The 18,666-nt window shown below is 38.1% G+C and overlaps 1 protein-coding gene across 5 annotated transcripts in view; it reads right to left on the reverse strand.

The window, feature by feature from the left end:
• OXR1 (oxidation resistance 1) overlaps window positions 1–18,666 on the reverse strand; it is a 258,894-nt gene that overhangs the window by 53,578 nt on the left and 186,650 nt on the right. For all 5 annotated transcript variants that reach the window (XM_059475118.1, XM_059471809.1, XM_059473447.1 and 2 more), the window contains 2 exons: window positions 6,737–6,819; window positions 1,026–1,133 (listed from right to left, as the gene is read on the reverse strand). In XM_059475118.1, the coding sequence (XP_059331101.1) occupies window positions 1,026–1,133; window positions 6,737–6,819 (191 nt within the window). The remainder of the gene's footprint in view (window positions 1–1,025; window positions 1,134–6,736; window positions 6,820–18,666) is intronic.

Genomic DNA, 18,666 nt, shown 5'->3' on the forward strand with positions numbered 1-18,666 from the left:
GCTTTCTCAAATTAGGCTACACAAAACTGTTTCTGCTTCCATTGCTTTTAAAGAAATTATGAGTTGAGGGAAAAAACAATACTAAACAAAGCACTTGAAGATTTAGCACTTCAAGTTTTAAATGCTATATTGATATAATTTTGATTTTCAATCATAATAACAGAGGCAGAAGTCCAGATAGAAAGCATTAAAAGTATACAGCATGACAGAAATAAGAGTGTCCAAGGAAGATGTGCCCAAATATTTCTCTTGCTATGACTCTACTATTTGAGCAATAGGGAAACAGACTCACTGAATATATAAAAAAAATGCAACTGAAAGTATTCACACTTTAAATACATTATTTCAGCCATGACAGGCATTCAATCTACCTAGAGAAAGTTCTGCAGCAATCAAAAATGAACACAGAACTTTATCAAACAAAGGGCAAATACCAAATGGCTGATGGCTGACACCACAGTTGACCTATCACTTGTTTCCAGGCCTGGCTTTTAAGGAGAAGTGAAAATTGAAGGCAAAAACAGGAGGGGAGAAAAAAGGCAACAGTGACCTATAATAAGTGAATGGTAATTCAAATACTGCTGGTAAAAACATCAAGTTTCCAGAGCGGAACATAAACATTATTCAATTTATTAAAAGAGAATTGCAGGCAGTAATATACAGTCACGGAATGTTGCTTGTAAGCTCTACCCTGAATGTGTCTGCTGAGCTAGAGCTCATAAACAGCCTGCTATATTTGCAAAGTAACAATGTGGACTTGTATCTAAGTGTTATTATTGTACCATTAAGCACATTTAGTTTTAAAAGCCCTCTGATCTTATATAAGGGACACAGGTAGCTTCCTTACATGTTTCCTTTTCGGCAGTTATTTAATAGGCACAAGGAATAGACTGAAAAAAGGAAAAATTCTTTTACAAAGCCAATAAGAAAATCAGTAAGAGAAGTACTTTAGCACTCTGGTAGGAATGAGAAATATAGTAAAAGAGGACTCTGTTGAATAAGTAACATATATTGTGTAATAATACCTGTCCAGGAACGACTGCTCTGGAGAAAAGCTTATTTAATTGAACCAGTTCATTGGGTGTCGTATCAAATTTCAAGGCAATACTGTTTAAAGTATCTCTTGATTCCACCTGTATCAATTGGGGAAAAACAAACAAAAAAAACAAACCTGTAAGAAGTTAGTTCAAATAGTGGCTTACATATTTTAGCACATGTAGATTTACCAAGATTCTGATGAACTTTAATATCTTTATTTCTTATGACTGCCCACCCCCACAAAAAACAACAAAGCCACCACAAAAATCATACCTACCCCCTAAATAATAGTCTACTGCAATCCCATGTAAAAGCACACCTTCCCACTTTGTTTCCAGTGGCCAGAAGTGTCAGTCACACAGTTTGAGCTGCCAGCTCAGCTACTGCACCAGAACTTCTGATCTACAAATGCACTGCTGGTTACCACTGGGCAATATAACGCTGACTGGGTTCACAGAATGATTCATTTCCTCTCTTCAACTGCTTTTCTCCACTTTTCACCTTCAGAAAAGCTGAAGAGTTCTCTCTATAAACACACCCTCTCTTACTATTGAAATAAGTTTCTGTTAGACCCTGACTTCCAGGTAAAATCCATCACTGAGAAAATGCTGAAGCAAAGCAGGTCAACTACTATGACAGCAGATGGAGTATAAGCTTTTTGAGAAAGTTATTCCCAACCAAAGAAAGAATTTTTTTTCAAGCTCAAATTCTGACCTCCATCTCCCAAAGTGTAGTCAAAATTACCTACTAGAAAAAAAGAAAAGGAAAATGTTTTGCACAGAAAAGCTATTTCAGAATAAAGAATTCAAACCCTTAGGAATAATGGGGTTACAAGGAAACAACCAAAAGGTTTACTGCATAATGGCACAAGACTTCATAAACACTAGGAAAAAGCAGATTTTATCAGTTAAGATGAAGCTATATGAGCTAAGATATATTTGCAGCTAAATGTAAGTAGAACTAGAGAATTCTTTTCCATATAATTTTGTAAAGATGCACTTCTCAACCTAGATTCACTAACAAAAAGATATAAGCATTGCCAAAGAAAAGGCAATTAGCTTTTTAAAAATAGGATTAGAAACCTATTTTGAGATTTTTTTTATACAGGAAGCCAATAAGCTAAACAAAGTATGGAAGACTGTATTGTAGTAGCTCTCAGCCATTCAGTACTGCATGATCAGACATATTAAAAAAAAAAAAAAGTATTTTCATATGCCATGTTTAATGCTGTACTACAGAAGAAATCAGAACCAGACTGTAACAAGACCAGATATGTACTACATGCTCCACAGACCATAACAAAACTAACCACCAAATCATTGAACAGTCAGGTTTCCATCAGAAGCTCTACGTGATACACAATGTTTGCTAAAACAAACTGTGAAATGAAATTCAGAGGTTTTGCCTAAGGTTGTGCTCACATAAATGTTGAAGGGCAACAGCTGCTAAGTAAACCTTTGTTATGTATCACTTAATCATTGAAGCAGGTGAGACTTTAGACTAACTTATGACATAAAACAAATTAAAAGTATTCAAACCACAAAATTTAAGCCCTTTTTAACATGTATTCACTCTTTACAACCTTCTGAAATAAAAACATCTTGTGAAATAGCTTGGCAACTAAAGGGTTTCTCTCACTCATGACAAACACATTGGCAAGTATAAGCTTCCTTTTTGTTTGGCTGTCAAGTTTGCACAGGCAAATTTCCACACTACATGGGACTTCAGGGACCAGCAGAGATACCTTCTCAAATCAATGACACTGCTCACATAATAGAGACTTCCTGAAATATCTTCCCAGATTCCAAGGCCTATTTTCCAGTTCTCAGGCCCTCTACTATTCTAAAACGTGGAATCTGAACAGCCAAAACCTCAAAGAATAATTTTGCAGAAAAGCACAGAACTAACAAGATTTGGATAGTGCCATGGATTCCCAGCTTTTCCCCTATCAATTCACTACTACAAGAGAAGGCAAGAAGTTATTCCTTCCCTCTAAGAAAAGAAACTTTCTATATATTGACATAGCTACTTAAATGCTATTCTACATGTTAAAAATCTTATATAAATATTTGAATATTAAAACTTCATTGAGAACGCACCCATGTTTCCCAGGTGCATTTATGTATAGCAGCAGACTGAGAACTTCAGCCACCATTATATCAAACTACCTTCATTTCCCTCATATCAACAGCTGGTAAAGTTATTAAAAACTTTATTCTACTGGTATTTTAATGAACTTCACTCAACAGTCAGAATTCACTCATTCCTCCATTAAAAATTAAACATCGAATACATATGAATCAGAGTGCAGAAATATTTTTTTTTATTTCAACACTAGGTGTCCATGAGCCAGAAAACCAAACATAGTTTAAGAGCATTAAAACACACTAACAAAATTAAACAGACAGGAAGACTAAAAAAAGGTGAGAACAAAAGGGCACAAATAGCACAGCTTTGGCACTGTACCCAAGCCTTTAGAAATATCAATTATGACCAAATTAACTAATTGTTAACATGCCTAATTTATATAATATGCAAAATCAGCAAAACAAACTCTGTAAGTATCACAAAGCCAGCATCAAATAGAATTAATAAAAGACAGAGGTGAAGTAACATCACCATTATGACCTACATTTCCAACATTCCCCAAAGCAAGTTAAAAGGTTATGACAATGGCATGCTCAAAGAAAAGTGGCCGCCAAAAAAGAACACACTCCTTGGGTTTGAAATGGAAGAGCCAAGAAATTAAAAAAAAAAAACCACCAAAACTCCTAAGTGTGTAGCTTTCTAAATAGTATGTAAAGGCTTACAATGGCAATAGAACTAGTGGCACCAGAAGAGAACCCTTAGCACTCTCTACATACAGGTAGAAAACTCAGTCCCAAGGCTATGGTCTACTAAAGGCTTATGTGACCTTCAGGAATTGACTGGGCTCTCCCTTAACCTGCACAACATAATCTGTGTATTAAGGACTTACTACTTCAGGAGAGCACAGCCTTCAATCTCCAGAGAGATAAAGGGAAATCTTAGACTAGATCTCCAACACTCATAAACCAGATCATCCATTTCAACTACTCACAAACAGTTTTCTAAACAAAAATCAAACCTATCTGTAAATAACCACAATTATTTCTTTCTTGTCCCTAAAAGGAAGAGCAGTTAAGAAGGCTTTCACTGAAGTCACAAGCCTGCTAGCATGCTACAATCATTGGTGTCAGTAAGCAGCCCTCTGCTCATGCTCCATTATTCACCCCTAGCTGGCTCTTTTGACACCTTAAGCAGGCACCAGTTGTGTTTGTACAAGATGGAACACAAAAGGCTGAAGGGGAAAACATATGGCTTGAGCAGCAACTGTGAATCCTGAAATAACAGACAATATCAACTCGCATCTAATATGCTGACTCACATTGAGAAAAGGATAAACTCTATTAAAAGATATCTGTTCACTGTCTAAGCAGTACCAGCAGAAATGAACCAGATTTTTCTGTATTCTTTAGAGGCAGTTCAGGACTGACTTGCTTTCATTAGTACCATATCTGTTGACATCTTCTCTCTGCTGCTACATACAGAACAGCAGGTTCAAGTTTTCATGCCTTGTGAATTTTCAATTAAAATCTTAAACGTTAACTCCACTCTGTCTTTAGCTTTAAAGAGAAAATTTATTTTATTGTTCATTTGTCCCATAGTAATTTTTTTTTCTAATAATATTCCGGTGTGAAGTCTAGTTCCTATTAAAACCCCATAGTTTGCACAAGTGAGACGTCAACTCTCTCCAAACTTCATGAATACAAATAAGACCTTCCCTCCTAAAACCATGTAGCCATTGGAAAAATTAACATATTAAATTATTATATTAAAAAAGGCAAAAACCCCCACTAACTTCAACAATGCTGGAAGGTGAGGGGGAGTCTGGTTTCTGCCTTCACTCTCTACTACTTCTCAAAGAAGCAACACATGCAGGTATATAAATACACATGTGTGCACACATGTGTTGTCACTGTGACAGGAAGTAGGATGAAGCTAGAAACAAGACACAAGGGCACTTCTTCACATATAACAAAATAATAAATTATAACAGTAGCAAGTTACCACAACAGCTACCAGATCTCTCTTACAGTAAGCATAAGCTCAGTTCCTAAAGGTTATACCTGTGTATTTTATTGAAATATATGCACACAAATTAACCTAACATGATGCTACTCAAGAGTTCCATGAGCCTCATGAGTGAAATGTACAGCAAGACCTGACAGAATATAGTATTTGTGAAGCTGAAATGCACCATCTTACATACATGCTACAGGCTCTTTTAGAAGGTGGACTAAGTTTAATGACAAAAAGCCTTTGATTCCTGTGAATCATCTTTTTGACTCACAAGGAAGTGATGCATACTTCAGAACATATTAAGAAAGCTATTTTTGGATCTAAAACTCCACCTACTGGAACATAAAAACCTGCAGAAGTACATGACAACTTGACACAAACACACACCAAGTTAAAAAAGGAAAGCTCATTGCTTTTACTTTGCCTGGAATGTTACATACCAAAGTAAAAGCACTCACATGGTGGCAAGAGCCAAATTACTGGATTTACTGAGTATGGATGCCACTACTACAGAGCTACACCTGACTGTTTTTCCCAAGTATTTCAGACCAAATCGAGTTAATATAACATCAACAGTCACATTTACATTAACATTCTTCAACTGCTAGAATCTAAGCAGCAGGAATTTCTGTTTTGAATTCCAACTTCACAGAAGTCTTTAGAGCAGGCTAGAATTATATTCCAATTCCAATAAAAGCCACACTAATGAAATGCTTCTTGCTCCACTACACACATACTCTGTCTCTATCCAAAAGACTATCACAGCCTTCTCAGTACTTAAGCAATTATCACAGCTTGGCTTAACGTAACAGAGTTAAGTGTTCCCTGTATCTCTTATTCTTGGAGTAAGAGAACACCAAGAGGTCAAGTGAAGACTTTTCATAAAGCAGTTGTCATTTTTATTTATCATGTCCAGCTTCAAAAGCATTTAAAGATAACTGTGGCAGACCATCCCTAATTTAACATCAACTCTATAAGCATTATTTATAGTCTTAATTGTATTTCCAGTACACAAGACAGATGCTTCTCACTTCTGTTTCCCTTAGTAACCACAAATATGAAAGCTGACTGCAGCACAGTTTGAGGGTCATTTCAAGAACAGAACAGGGAGAGAAAGGCTCCATTTTCAGATACTGATGCAGAAACTGAGTTATACAGTAAAAGGCACAGATCTATGGCAATTATTATAAGAATACCAGGAAGTCAGTATTCAGTATTCGAGATGCAGCTTCCTTTACAACTTTATTCTGTTATTTCTCCTGACAGCAACAGTTTAATAATAATGCTGAAAGAACTTGCACATAATTATATAACTATTGTTATTTGTCTCTAACTAGTTACCTAAAAGTGAACCAGTCAACAGTTAGATTTAGCTTGGAATTTCTAAGGAAAAAAAAAAGGCACTTCAAGGGAAAAAAATATTATTAGTACTACTAGCTAATTCCCTAATTTAATTTCTGTCAAACTAAACTATGAGATACACAGAATTCTAACATTAAAGGCAATACACATTACAGTTTTGCTTATATTTCGTAACGCAACTTTTTAGCCTGCGTTTGCTTTGCAGTAACATTCTAACAATAAAGCAGTAACTTACAGAATATTCAAGAGTCCCTCTAGGTTTTTGAAAAGACATTCGTCGCCCATCTTTCTTGTCTGGGGTCTTCTTCTGGCCAGCATCTGAAAAAAATTGAGGCAATGCGTGTGTTAAATTCATTTTCCTCTCTCAGTACTGTCACAGGCTGCTGACTACAGCCCCGTGGGCAGACATCTAATCCACCAGTTACACAGCTTACTCCTGCTGATTCCAACAGACACCAGCTGCTAAAATAGGGACTTCATTTCTCTGCAATGCTTTAAGAATTTGACCAATACAAACAACTGATAACTGGAAACCAACTAACTGCAGAAACACTTGCTGCTATCCAAGAAGCCATTAATGAAGAATAAATAGGACATTGAATCCATCAGGGAAGAAACATTTCTGGAATTGCTGTGTTTGATTTTGTATCATACTCAGTCTGCTTTCATCTGAGGGGAGATAATCTAGAGTTCCTGCATGTTTGATCTAATCACTGGAGATATTCTGTCACTGTTTGATAATTACAGAGTATTTAAAGTTTTTTTATAAAACAAAGAGCATTAGTATTAAATTCATAATTATCCTATCTGTAGTAAACACACAGAGCTAGTAAATAAACACTAAAGATTCTACATATATTATACAAATGAAAAACTTCCTTTTATTGGGGCACTGTATTTTGATGACCTGTTTCACAGGCTAAGCAAGCAACCATCTGTAACTAAAGTATGCTCTATTATTTTAAACTAACTGGCTTGATATTTATGATAATCACGATGCAGCTGTGTAGTTACATGGTTCAAAAGAAATCACACACATCTCTAGAAAAGTGAGAGTTTTAATAACTGCATCCTTACACACACACATGGATTTTTAAAATACATCTCCTCCACCATACAGCCTCCACCTTCAACAGTCAAGTATCTGCTATTAAGGAGCCCAAAATACTTACATGAATGAGACATTAAGTTTTCATGCTACAATGGGAATAGTTATACTCCCATTTTGATACATTCAATTTTTTTACCATAATTTACTCAAATATTTCAAGCTAAATTCAATAGAAGCAAGAAACCTTATAAAATGTATTTAAAAAAAATATTTTAGCTTGGCTACATTGAGAATAGAATATTTACTGTAATCCATTTATGCCTCACCTGAAGTACTAAGGTAACATGCTACAAACCAACAGCATCTTTAGTGCACAATTAGATTTAATTAGCTCACAGCGCTGACACAGGAAGAAACTAGACAAGTATCAGTACAACCTTCCTGCACTCCCTCCCAAATTTCTACATGGATAGCCAAAACTATGAAAATATAGAGGGCACAGAAATCACAACGCAAATTACACAGCAAGTTCTGCAAAAGAAGAAGAAACAAAATGAAATCTTGAAAAAAAAAAAAACACAAGAGAAAACCTACCTCAGAAATATCTTATATTTGCTATAGAGAACAAGCTGCACAAGACAACAAAGTAGTGATTTCTAGCAGACCCAACATAAATAATCTCCTGTGGTACTCTTTATATAGATAAAAAAAGGATATAAACTTTGGTCTAATTCATCGGGTCTTATATAGCCTGAGGAAGAATGCACCCATATCTAAAACTGATCCATGGATGGTATTAATTATGATATGTTTTTATAGCTATGAATAACATTCAGAACTAAGCCTACTTCTAAAAAGTCTCTAGCAATTCTACAAACCTATACACTAATTCTGCACACTGCTATCTTCATTCAGTACATTAGAAGGTACTTCTTCCCTTATTTACTAATAGCAGCTTTTTAGAACTTAGTTGGAGGAAACATTCATTTCTGATTATACTCTTGGTGTTTAAACTTACTACAAATGTCTCTGAGGGAAATGAAGCCAACTCAGTAACAATAAAATACACTAGAAGTTTGTGTGTAGGCTTATTAGCAGCCAATGTTCTCCTCGTCTAGGTCAAATATTTTGTTAGCAAATTTTTTACCTGACCTTGCAGCACAACAGGTGTCTCCACAGCAAGCTACAGAAAACCTAACAGTTGCTTGACTGTAGCTGTTCCAAAATTTTCAGCCCTTATCAAAGCTTTGCCAATAGCCTAATTATTTTCTTTCAAGAGCAGTCTGGGTCAAATAATCCTAAGAAAAAGAGAAAATGCAACTGAAAATAGACTGATCTCATCCAGGATGCCATACATGCCTCAATAACCTCTAAATGGAGAACCCTTATTCCAGAACAAGATGTCTTCTTCCCCTCCTCCCCCGCCATGAGATGGAAGTAAAGAAGCCCCATAGTACAAATATATGTACACTCACTTCAGTTGTATACAGCCCAATGTAGTTTATGGGGATTTTCTCAACCCAAATTTAACTTTCTTCTTACTGGTTCAAGTGTCCAAAGGCACCTTGCAGACAGGTGCCACTCAAGAAGTCAAGATAAATTATCTTCTCTCTCTCCAGTAACTGAGCAGCAGAATGAAGTCGTGCAAAAATACCCACTTCTGTTCCTTATGCCAGAAATAAGAATGGGAAATTATTTGTTCTTCCCAGCAGAAGAACCTCCACTGCTGCTTTAGACTTAGAATCACACAATGATCATAAAAAAATCCTGAGTTGGGACTCACAAGGATAACTGTGTTCAACTCCTGGCCATGCCCTAGACAACATCAAGGGTCACATCACATGCCAGAGAGCGACTGTTCCAGTGCCCAGTCATTCTCTGCTTGAGGAAGCTTTTCTTAACACCCAGCCTAAACCTCCCCTGACATGGCCTTATGGTGTTCCCTCAGGCCCTGTCACTGGTCAGAGAGAAGAAACCAGTGCCAGTCCCTCCCACTTCCCCCTTCTTGAGGAAGCTGTAGGTCTCTATGAGGTCTCCTCTTCTGCAAGCTTGACAGACCAAATGACCTCAGCCACATCTCATATGGCTTCCATTCTAGGCCCTTGATCTGCAGAGATGTGAGAGAACTCTGGTAACTTTAGGAAAATAAGATCAAACAGAGGGTAGGGGTGGGGAAGACAGGTCCCTGTTGAAGGCATCTTGTAAGAAAGCCAGGAGAGTTCCTCCCACAAGTTTTCCAAAAGTTTATAGTCTGCAGCTAGGGTTTTTGATGTCCCCTCCTCCCCTACCTTCCATAAGGAAGGCAGTAAATCCTACCCTTCCATTAGTGGCCCCTTCCATTCCTTCAGTCTGTGAAGGCATTACCTCCCCCTCACTATATGGGTACAGATTCAAGCGTTTCATAACCTGACACAATGTGAGTCTCCCGAGTCAACAAGAGATGGAGGCAGGCAACACTGAGCTCCCTGTGTGCTGACTACCCAGCTGGCCAAGCTACCAAAATCCACATCTCTGCCCACAGCCCAAGTGCTCGAGCTGTCTGCTCATACAGAACACATCAATTTGGACCCAACCTCTCAGAAACAAAACTAGAATGTATTTCAGCTGTGAAAATAGGTCAGAGTAGTAGAAACATTAATTCAGCCTCCCTGATGACACACGACAAGGCCTCTATCTCTCACTAAATCAGCCAGCTATTAATTTTTGAGGGCAAAGGAAAGGAGTCTTCCAGCCAGCGCCCCTAGCATTCTAGGAAGCACATGCAAGCAGAAACAACTGCCAGCATAGAATGCTAAAAAAAGTCTAAAAAGTCCTCAGACCCAAGAAGAGTCAGTCTGATGCTTTCATTTTACTTATTTTCCACGTAACTGTTGCAGAGGCTCTCATTTTGTTAGGTTACATGCAACCATTACTTCATCTGCCAGCAGCAAGACAGTGAGGCTAACAAAGGTTGATGCTTTCAGACCACACCAAGAAAAATGTGACACCACTGACCACACTTAAACACAACCTCAAGAGTCAAGTAACTTGCTTAACATGGAATCTGGGGTGCTATGTTATGACAGCTCTTAGCTGTGCTGTTTTAGGCAGAAAGAAGAAAAGACTTTGTAACAACAGGATTCACACTTTAATTCGGAACTGGGTGGGCCTCCACAACAGCTTCAAACACTGAAGTCAAAAAGTGCATGCCAGATCCACAAATGACAAGAAAATATTTCAGCTAGGATTTAAAATACTAGAACTACAAAGATGAAGAACATGGTGTTCAAAATGACACAAGACCAATATTTAGTCTGAGTGCACAAGCTCAGAATCTTGAGGTTAAATGACTGCAGCATACGAATGATTACATATAATCATCCAAGACAGAAAGGACTTACTGTTCCAACATGCTTACACAGGATAGGAAAAGGGGGCTTATGGACATTATGTTTTAGGAAGATGCAGTTTTCAATAAGGCAGCTTTGATATTAAAATATTAATTACTCAGTGGCATTCAATTGAAAACAACTAAAGTCAAATCCTAACATTTATAGCAGGCTTTCTATAAACTGCCTCTACATGGCCCTGTGCCACTGAATTTTGGTTGACTGAAAATATTCTTGTGGCACTTGCTAGCTTAAATTATTATGACAAGAGCAGCATTTCTCATTTCTTAGTAAGCCACCTCAGCTTAATTGTAGACCTTCAATTTGCTGTTCACTGATGCTTTTAGCACACCTTTGGAGTTCTGGCACTAAGAGCTGGTAAAGATAAGGATACAAGCTAGGAACTGCTTAGGAGGATCTTCAAGCTTTGCACAGAGCCAAATGTATTCACTTTAACCTTGTTGTCTGCACAATAAGATTAAATCTCAACTTGCAATGTTTCTCAGCTGCTATTCCATTCATTCCAATATAACAAAAATAATTTTTTCCAGAGAAATAAACTGATAAACCAAACAAGTATCCTCTGAGAAAAAGCAAAGAATCTGGACAAGTCCACAATTACTGCAAATGGTTTAAAATTAATAAATGAGCTTGAAGTATCAAGCTTATTATGATCAAAAGATAAGAAAAGAATATTCATCCACTGTCCATCAAGAACTGCACATTTGTGCCTCAGATTTACAGGTGTTTAAAAAAAAGGAAATGGCAGCAACTTTGTCAAATTCTTGTCTAGGACACAGTTCTTCACAGGCTCTTAAATATGCAGCACATATTGGGTAATGAATCAAACTAAGAAAAGTAGTCTGAAATATTTTCAAATACATCTTTATTTAGCAGTGCATGGAAACAACTCGCTAATTGATAAAACAGAAAGCACAGATATTACATCTTTATTAGATTAGTTCTGCTCAATAACAATTAGATCATTATAATTTATTCATAAAGAAGCAAAAGAGATTAAAGTAGGAAATCTTTATATTCCAAAAGACCTGGTGACCTGACTCGCCTAACAGCAGGGACTACATTTCAGTCAGCAACTGTCTCATTAACCCTCCTCCCCTCCTGCAATTAGATATGCTTACAATAATTACAGGAATATTATGTACGGTTCTCTTCCAACATCTTAGGAACCAGAAACAGAGGGCCTAGCCTACAAGACACTCGTGGTCTGCAGTTTTCTAGCTAAAATTGTAGGCTTTCAGACCAAGGCAATGTCATAATGCCTCCTTCAGTCTCTTCTTTCTAAACAACTGCTATCTGTTCTGATTCAGTCTTTCCAAGTCATGCCCTCAAAACTCTTGATCCTTATCACTGCTCTTCACATGATGCTTTTGTTCACATTTTTCTCTAGCAAACCCCCAAGCTCAATGAACGTGAGACCTTGCTAATGTCGAACACATCAAAGTAGCTTTTTCCTGCAGCAGATACAGTATTAATCCAAGTTCATTTTGTGATCCCCCTTACACACAACACCCTGCTATCCAGTCAGATGCACAGCATGCAGGCAGAAATAAATAAATTGATGATTTCAGGAATAAAAACAATTGAAGAGAAACAAACATAAGACAGGACACTTCTCCAGGGGGTTAGGATGTGCTCTGTGCATGATACTTCTGGTATGTACATCACATGGGCTTTCTTCTAAAATAAGATTTCACATTCAAAGTAAACAGAAATGCTTTACCAAATGTTCAGATTATGCCACAGTATGTCTTAACCAACAGTAAGTTGCCTTTCCTTTTGATTTACAATATACATGTATACACTTTATCAGAAACCACTCAACTCCAATCTCCACCTTCTGTAAAATCTTGCTGCAGTCCAAATACATCTTTTAATGGAAACTATTGATATACTAAGTCAACTTTTCCAATAACTCACTACCTCTTTCAGATATTAAAGCCCATTTAGTCATACATGCTCAAGCCTACCCAATATCACAACAGCAATCTGACCATCAAGCAGCAATATGAAGTTATATCCTTCCCTATCTTCAAGAATTTACCCTTTGCCTTATCACACTTCAGCCCATGATACCGACCCCTTTCTAAGAGCTCAAATCAGTCAGCTTATCCTGCTGACTTGTACACTACAACTGCTCTGCTCACACGCAAATGGATCTGCTTTGGATGTGGAGTCATTCGCAGAGCCTCCGTAAACATCTTGCTGTACAAGTTTATTGCATTAGGTTTGCAGATAAATGGGGGACCAGTCAAGATACATGATGGCAGGGCTGCTGTTCAGCAGGACCTGGACAGGCTGGGGAACAAGCTGAAAGGAACCTAATCAAATTCAGCAGGACAAGTCTTCTGCACAGGAAGGAAGAGCCCTTGGTGTTGTACAGTTGGCACGGCTCAGCCAAGGAGCAGCTCTGCTGAAAAAAATGCCCCAAGGCACCCTTGGTAGGCAGAAGCCAAAACAGGAGACAGAAGCATGACCTGGAAACAAGGGGGATGCAACAGCATCCTCAGCTGTATTACTGTGAACAGCAGTCAGCAGACTGAGAGCACACCTATTATCCTTGCACTGCAATGCCTTTGGAATACTGGCTCCAGCGTCCCTCTCCCTGAAGACATTCACTATAGGGAAGGCACAGATAAACAAAACTATTTTGGTGAAGGGACACCAAGGTAGTCGAGGGCTGTGAGAAGAGGTCAGGAAAACAGAGCCTCTCCAGTCTGAAGGAGAAGTGGTTTTGAAGGACTGTAACAGCAGCCATCCTGTACCTTCTACACAGCTTTCCCAGGTGTCAAGATGACAGAGCCAGTCTCTCCAGTGATACACAGCAGGAGAAGAAAAGGTAACAGACAAAGAAGAAACAAAAGCGCTTCTGAGTAGACAGAAGGCAAAAAACCCTAATCGACCAGTGCAGCTGTGCAGTTTCCATCTCTTGACATTTTCAAAGCAGAATAAAGCACTGAGAAATCTAGCCTGAAGTCATCACCTTCCCACCTTTAGCAGGGTCAAACAACCTTACTTGCAATTTGAGTTATCTGTAACTATGATTCCTTCCATTTTTCTGGCAGGCAATACAGATACATAAGGCCACCCCATCAAACCAAGCCAGAGGGAGATTTACACATATAACATAAGGTGCGTTGCTTGTTGATGAACAGAAAATTATTATTCATACATGTAGTGACCTGAAATGTTGCTATGAGTACGCAGGTTCTCAATAAAATATCAACTTCTAAATTGTTTGAATGTTAGAAATGGAAATTAACCAGAAAAAATAAGATAAAAACACAACTAATATAATACAGTAAAACAAAAATTCAATACAGTCAAAGGATACCAGAAAAAAAAAAACAACATGTTTCAGTCATCTGCTAGATTAGTATATAAACTAAACTTCAGTTAAACATTTGATACATCAGAATCCTGCTGAACAGGAAAAATTGGATAAAGAATTGTGAAATATGTAAAAGATGCAGTGAAGAGAAGAGAAATACAAATCAGGAGAATGGAGAGGTATATTAATGAGATCCCAATGGAGTAGTTTTTAACACAGTACAATTGCACATCAGCAGACAAATTCAAAAGGACAATCAACAGCAAAGGCTGTGAAAAAGGACACACAATGAATTCTGAAGTTTCAAAGCTTGGAGGAATAAAAGCAGGGAAAGATGCAACAGTACAAAGCAGAACCTGAAATAAAAGATCATTTAACATCACGTGCACCAAGGGAATACTCAAGAAATCCTGTACATTAGTAGCACAGAAGTCTGAAGAAGAGCTTGTGCATACATTAACATATCACAAGATGACTGAGTCACCAGCCTGATACATTCCAAGATCACATTTGCTTCTTATGCCTGTACCAACTGAATTATTTTCAGCCATGAAAGCAAAGCATTAGCGTCTTTGTAAAGGGTGTTGGTACATTTCATATGTGCTTCATCCGGAACAGTGTGTACAAGAAAACTCACAGAAGTGTGTCTCCCCAGTTTGAATACTCTTCCCTACTTTATCATATACCTGGTAATTTCTTAAAAATGAAGTACTGAATACAGATGAAAGGAGAAAGTAACCTGCCCTATATTTGCTTTATTCTAAGATTTTTAGAAAAAAAGATACTAACTTTTATAGCGGGATTTGAGAAATGTATTTTAAGCTGGCACTGCACATTTATCCTTCTAATGTACTGCTGCTGCCTTGACAAGCCACAGAGTTTACTGGATATACTGCGTATGGTAACCTTACCAATCAAGACTCCAAAGCTGGTATGAAAGAAATGTAAATAAGCCCATAGGCCAGATGGTTCAGAACTGAACAATCAAGTTGAACCTGAGGGAGAAAAACAACAAAAGTTTCAATAGAAGGCAGCTGTAAGAACTTCCCTGACAGACTGGTTCAGAGAGTCTCTGAATCACTGATTTTTATTTAACTTCTGTCCGTAATGAAAGACACACTGCAGGAAGTCAGCACTACCTGTGCAGTGTATTTTCTCCCTCCATGAAGTGAGGTGAAAATATCTTGGAGGGAAGAAGCGTAAGACTCCAGGTACAAAAGTATATCCTCACAGATCAAAGGGTCATTCAGAAGAGAAGCCTCTTGAATACACTTACTCCAGCCTCCAGTTTTAAGTAGAATTATTTTCAACATCAAATCAGGTCAGCTTAGAGCTGTCCCAGTGATGGACCACTCTGTGTGAAGTTTTTTCTATTGTCCAATTTCTATTGTCCTAAGCTAACACTCAGGCTCCTCCTCCTCATTAATCTCCTAGCACTCCTGGGAAGAGTGTGTCCCTCTAGGTAGATATAGGAGGTAATCAGATTGCCTCTAAGTTGTCTTGGTCTCCCCTCTGCATCACTAAAGCCCAGCTCCCTCAACCCCTCCTCACAAGCTGATGCCCTGTGTCCCTAGATAAACTGGCTGGACCCTCTGTAGTTCCTCAGCAGCTCTCCTGAACACGGTACACAAATCAAAGAGCACATGTATAGCCTCAGCAGTATCACAGAAAAGATGCAAAACCATGTTGCTCACTGCTGGTCACACTCTCCTTACACAGCAAAGCAGACTGAACTATGGGATGCACTGCTGGCTCATTTAAGTAAAAGGTTTGTATAGATGAGACTCAAACTGAACCTTCAAGTTAATTGTGCAGAAAAGATAATTCTTAATCACACATTGCCTAAAGCTGTGAGTTGCATCTCAAAGCAACTAAAACCACAATTAACTTCAGCATGCTAACATCTATAGTACATAACAGTAATCAAGAAAATAACACCACCGTTCTAGCTAAAGTTTCTGGGTAAATCCAGGCTTGAATACATACATATTAGCTCATCCTATAAAATATCAATAGATTATATTTAGAAGTTATATTTCAAAGCTTAGAGGCAATTTAAAAAAAAGAAAACATTTACACTCTGACACTGAGAGTGCCTTTACTAAAGCCAGATGTTTTCTCTTGACTTTCTGATTATATTTGCATTTTTATCCTCCATCACAACCATTAAAAGACAAAAAAATCTTTATAAAGTTCTTTCACTAACTAGGCTGCTGACAAAAACAGTGTAAACCAGACAAACAGGTTTACAGACTCCTATGGCACTACTCAGTCTTCCAGTGAGTACTTTCTCCCTAGCAAGAAATACTATAGACTGTTCTGCATGTGTCCAAAGAAGTGATTTAAAGCACAGCATTGGAACAGACCTGCCTCCTTGACCTTGTACACCTGACAGAAAAGCTGTTCAACTGCTCAAAAAGACAAGTATGAAGACAGTAAGGGTAAAATTATTAATATTACATTAATTAAATTGAGATACTTCATTGTAGAAGCTAAAAAAGGTTGGGTTTTGTTTCAAAGAATTTGAAACATGGTTTTAAGGCATTTATGAAGAACTGTTCTCTTAACAAGTAATGCACAGTCACAACTGAACCACTCAAACAAAAATCCAACAAAACAAACAAAAAAAATACAAACAAAAGAAAACCAAAAACCAACCAACCAACTGAAAGCCCTAGGTGGGGAGCTAAAACTACAGTAATAGGTAGGCCTGGATTCAGGACACTGCAGAGACTAAGCATTTGGAGCATTTAGAATCTGCTATTAAGTCTTAAGCTAATGCCAGGGGACCCATCTCTAATTAAAACAGAGTTCTGATTTCAAATGAATCATTGTAATCATTGTTACAGCTTCCACAGCACCCATTACCAGGGCACAGGTGGTTTGTGAAAGCCAGCAAAATGCTCCACAGAAGAATTCTACAGTCACAAGAATTTGTTTTTGCCCATAGCTGACAGAAACCCTGTGAAGGGGAAGGCAGCACAGGAGGGCCAAGGTCTACTTGCCTTGCACATACTTCACCTAGGTGAGGAAAAAGTTGCAATAAAGTCCATAAACACAGAGACTCACCCTGCATTCTAGAATTTTGTCATTAACACAAATTTTAAGCATTATATTATGAAAGCATCTGTGAAGATACATTTTCTGCTCAAAGCTAGAGGAAAAGAAAACACAGAACATTACAATGCAGTCTGAGTTAAGCCTTTCTCCCAGAAGAAAGGAGGAAAATAGGGCCTTTCCCTCCAACAAATCTCATGTATCACAGGAGACGCTTTATACTAACAGCTGAACACAAGGCCTTGTAAGAGATTAAAAGGCCAGAAGATGCTAAAGCATTTTACTGCCATTTTGGGTCTGCAAAAAGAGTGTAAGCAATCTTTGTCAAAAAGTCTTTAACTGTTTGCAGAGGCCCTATTCAAGGCACTTCATTTCACTGCTGAGAAACAAGTTACAGTCTCTATCACTCCCTGTGTATGCTGCGGGGAGGGACATGAAATAAATAAAGAGTGGCAATGTAAATATAGCTGGTTACAAATTATCCTTTCTGTGCAAGAACTGTGACCCAATGCACAAAAGGAAAAAACATCTACACCTGACTGGCTGCACAGGCATTCCTATTACCTTGCCTACCACACTGAGTAGCATACCTAGCTTCCCTTCAAGGGAAACAACTATTTTACTCTTCCATAATAACCCTACAATAACAAAGAAACTTAATGTGTTTTAATATTCATTTCAGTAGAGACCTGACTTCAACCTCAATTAGAGACTCTAACAAACATTCATTCATCTACTTCACACAGAACTTCTCAAAACAGGGAAAAAGAGGAAAATACTTACTATTCCTTGTATGCTCCTCTTTATTTATTACAAAGCACTTTCACAAATTTAACTTCATATGTTTTTTTCTTTCCAAGCAATCATTAGATCATGCTGCTCTTACTAGTTATGTCATGACTTGTTTTTAATTCCCAATCCATAGCATTACCTCTCTAAGAGTTGTCACTGCTTGCTCCTCTTCTGCATGAACAAGGGTGTGTGCATTTACTGACCACCCCTCGAGTTTTCATGGTATTTCTTGCCAATCTAAGTGCTCACATCAGATACTTACAATACCTATACCAACAGCCACAACAGCATTATCAAGACAAGAGGTGACAACAGCAGCCCTCCTCCTTCCAGGCACAGGACAAGGAGTCACCTACTGCTGTCTCCTGACTGACCTGCTTGGCCACTGAGTGGCACAGCTACTACTTCTGCCCTTAGCATCCCCGAGCCTACTTCCCAGTAATGCTGCCCGTTCCTAGGCAGCACCAGAGGCAGAGGCAACCCCGTAGACAAAGGACATCGCCAACTGAGGAGCATGTGCTCCAGGTGCTTTCCTACACCCTGGT

The sequence above is a fragment of the Ammospiza nelsoni genome, chromosome 1 (assembly GCF_027579445.1).
Source record: "Ammospiza nelsoni isolate bAmmNel1 chromosome 1, bAmmNel1.pri, whole genome shotgun sequence".
Classification (NCBI taxonomy): Eukaryota; Metazoa; Chordata; class Aves; order Passeriformes; family Passerellidae; genus Ammospiza; species Ammospiza nelsoni.